Here is a 1,537-nt window from a genome sequence, read left to right as displayed (position 1 = left end):
TCCCTACACTCCTCTTAAGAGGTACAGCCTGCTCTCTGCTAACATTACCAATGCTGTGAGAGGAGCCCGAATTCTTCGCTAGTGGGAGCGGAGAGCAGCCCCTTCATGCCTGTTCGTTCTGGGGTTGCATCTTGCTCTGGGGGGTGTCCTTGGAATGAGGCTCATGGGAAGCCAGAAATGCCAAGACAGAGGTCTTAAATGCCTGCAGTGGGTCAGAAAAGAGCCCGGGTGCTGTCAGTGGGCTGGGCTAGTACCACAAGCTGGGCCACCTTGGTGAGAGGAGGGATCATGGGGCCTGTTTCCAGAGCCAGGTCTCCGCCTGCTCAGCCCTGCTTCCTTACTGCTACAGCAGCAATTCCTCATGGGGCTGCCAGCCAGCTCCACGTACCCTCCGCTCTCTTCATTGCACTGTAGGATGGGACCCTAATTGCGACCGGCTCTGCTGACAGGAACGTGAAGATTTGGGGCTTGGATTTTGGGGACTGTCACCGCTCTCTCTTTGCCCATGACGACAGGTCAGTCAAATCCTACAGCATCTCTGGGCTGTGGGCTATCTTCTCTCCAAGGGGTTGGGTTCCGGCAGTAACTCTTTTGTCCAGGATGGAGGGGAGGTCTGCAGTGTTCCCCAGGTGGGTGAATTTGAACCTTTTTCCCTTTCAGTGTGATGTATCTGCAGTTTGTGGCGAAATCCCATCTCTTCTTCACAGCTGGGAAGGACAGCAAGATTAAGCAGTGGGATGCAGATAAATTTGAGCACATCCAGACACTGGAGGTAGGAAGTGTTGGAGACTGTTGACAGGAAGCATTATCCCTGCATGAGCAGCGCTTCCTTCGGGCTGGGAGCTGGGTGGTGTTCATGTCTCGCCTCTTCCGTTACCGTGCAGGGGCATCACCAGGAGGTGTGGTGTTTGGCACTCAGTCCCAACGGAGACTACGTAGTGTCGGCATCCCATGACAAATCCCTGCGCCTCTGGGAAAGGACGAGGGAGCCACTCGTATTGGAAGAGGAGAGGGAGATGGTGAGAGTTGCATCCTTCCTACCAAAGACAACTTCCAGACCTGTTTTCTCCCCAGCAGGCAGATTCCTCGTTTGTCGCTGTGGAAGCCTGGCTCCACAGCCGGCAGACGTGCTCCTTACTGCCTCCAGCCGGGTGCTGAGCTGCCCAGGCTTCACTGGCATCTTCTGCATCAGGGACTGTTGCCCTGAGCTGCCGGGAGACAGCGCTGCGGGTGCTGCCGGCGCTGGCCTGTCCGTGCTGCGTAGCAGATGCCTGGCTCACTTGCTTTCTGCTTTGCTTCTCTCTTGCTTCCCAGAGTTTCCTCTATGGCTGTGGTTTTCCGCATGTCTGTGGGCTACAGTCGTTGATCGTCTCTCGTCTCCTGTGCTCCTTTCAACTCAAGTGTGCTTTGGAGGCCGCTCTGCAGTGGTGGGGAGCGCTGCTCCTGTTAAATCCAGTCTGTCTTGGTTTCCCCTTTTCCAACCCTAAGAGGTCCGTTCTATCTCAGTAGCAGGCCCCAGAGCTCAGGGATGCTGGAA

General features: G+C 55.9%; 1 protein-coding gene across 1 annotated transcript in view; it reads left to right on the top strand.

Moving 5' to 3' along the window:
- WDR3 (WD repeat domain 3) overlaps positions 1 to 1,019 on the top strand; it is a gene marked incomplete at both ends in the record, with an annotated part of 10,773 nt that extends 9,754 nt beyond the window's left edge. Inside the window, 3 exons of the mRNA XM_010146545.1 lie at positions 415 to 515; positions 661 to 772; positions 885 to 1,019. Of these exons, the coding sequence (XP_010144847.1) occupies positions 415 to 515; positions 661 to 772; positions 885 to 1,019 (348 nt within the window). The remainder of the gene's footprint in view (positions 1 to 414; positions 516 to 660; positions 773 to 884) is intronic.
- Positions 1,020 to 1,537: the final 518 nt, after the last annotated feature.

This window comes from Eurypyga helias, unplaced genomic scaffold, assembly GCF_000690775.1.
Source record: "Eurypyga helias isolate BGI_N326 unplaced genomic scaffold, ASM69077v1 scaffold40552, whole genome shotgun sequence".
NCBI classification, from domain to species: Eukaryota; Metazoa; Chordata; class Aves; order Eurypygiformes; family Eurypygidae; genus Eurypyga; species Eurypyga helias.
This window is presented reverse-complemented; position numbering and strand designations above follow the sequence as displayed.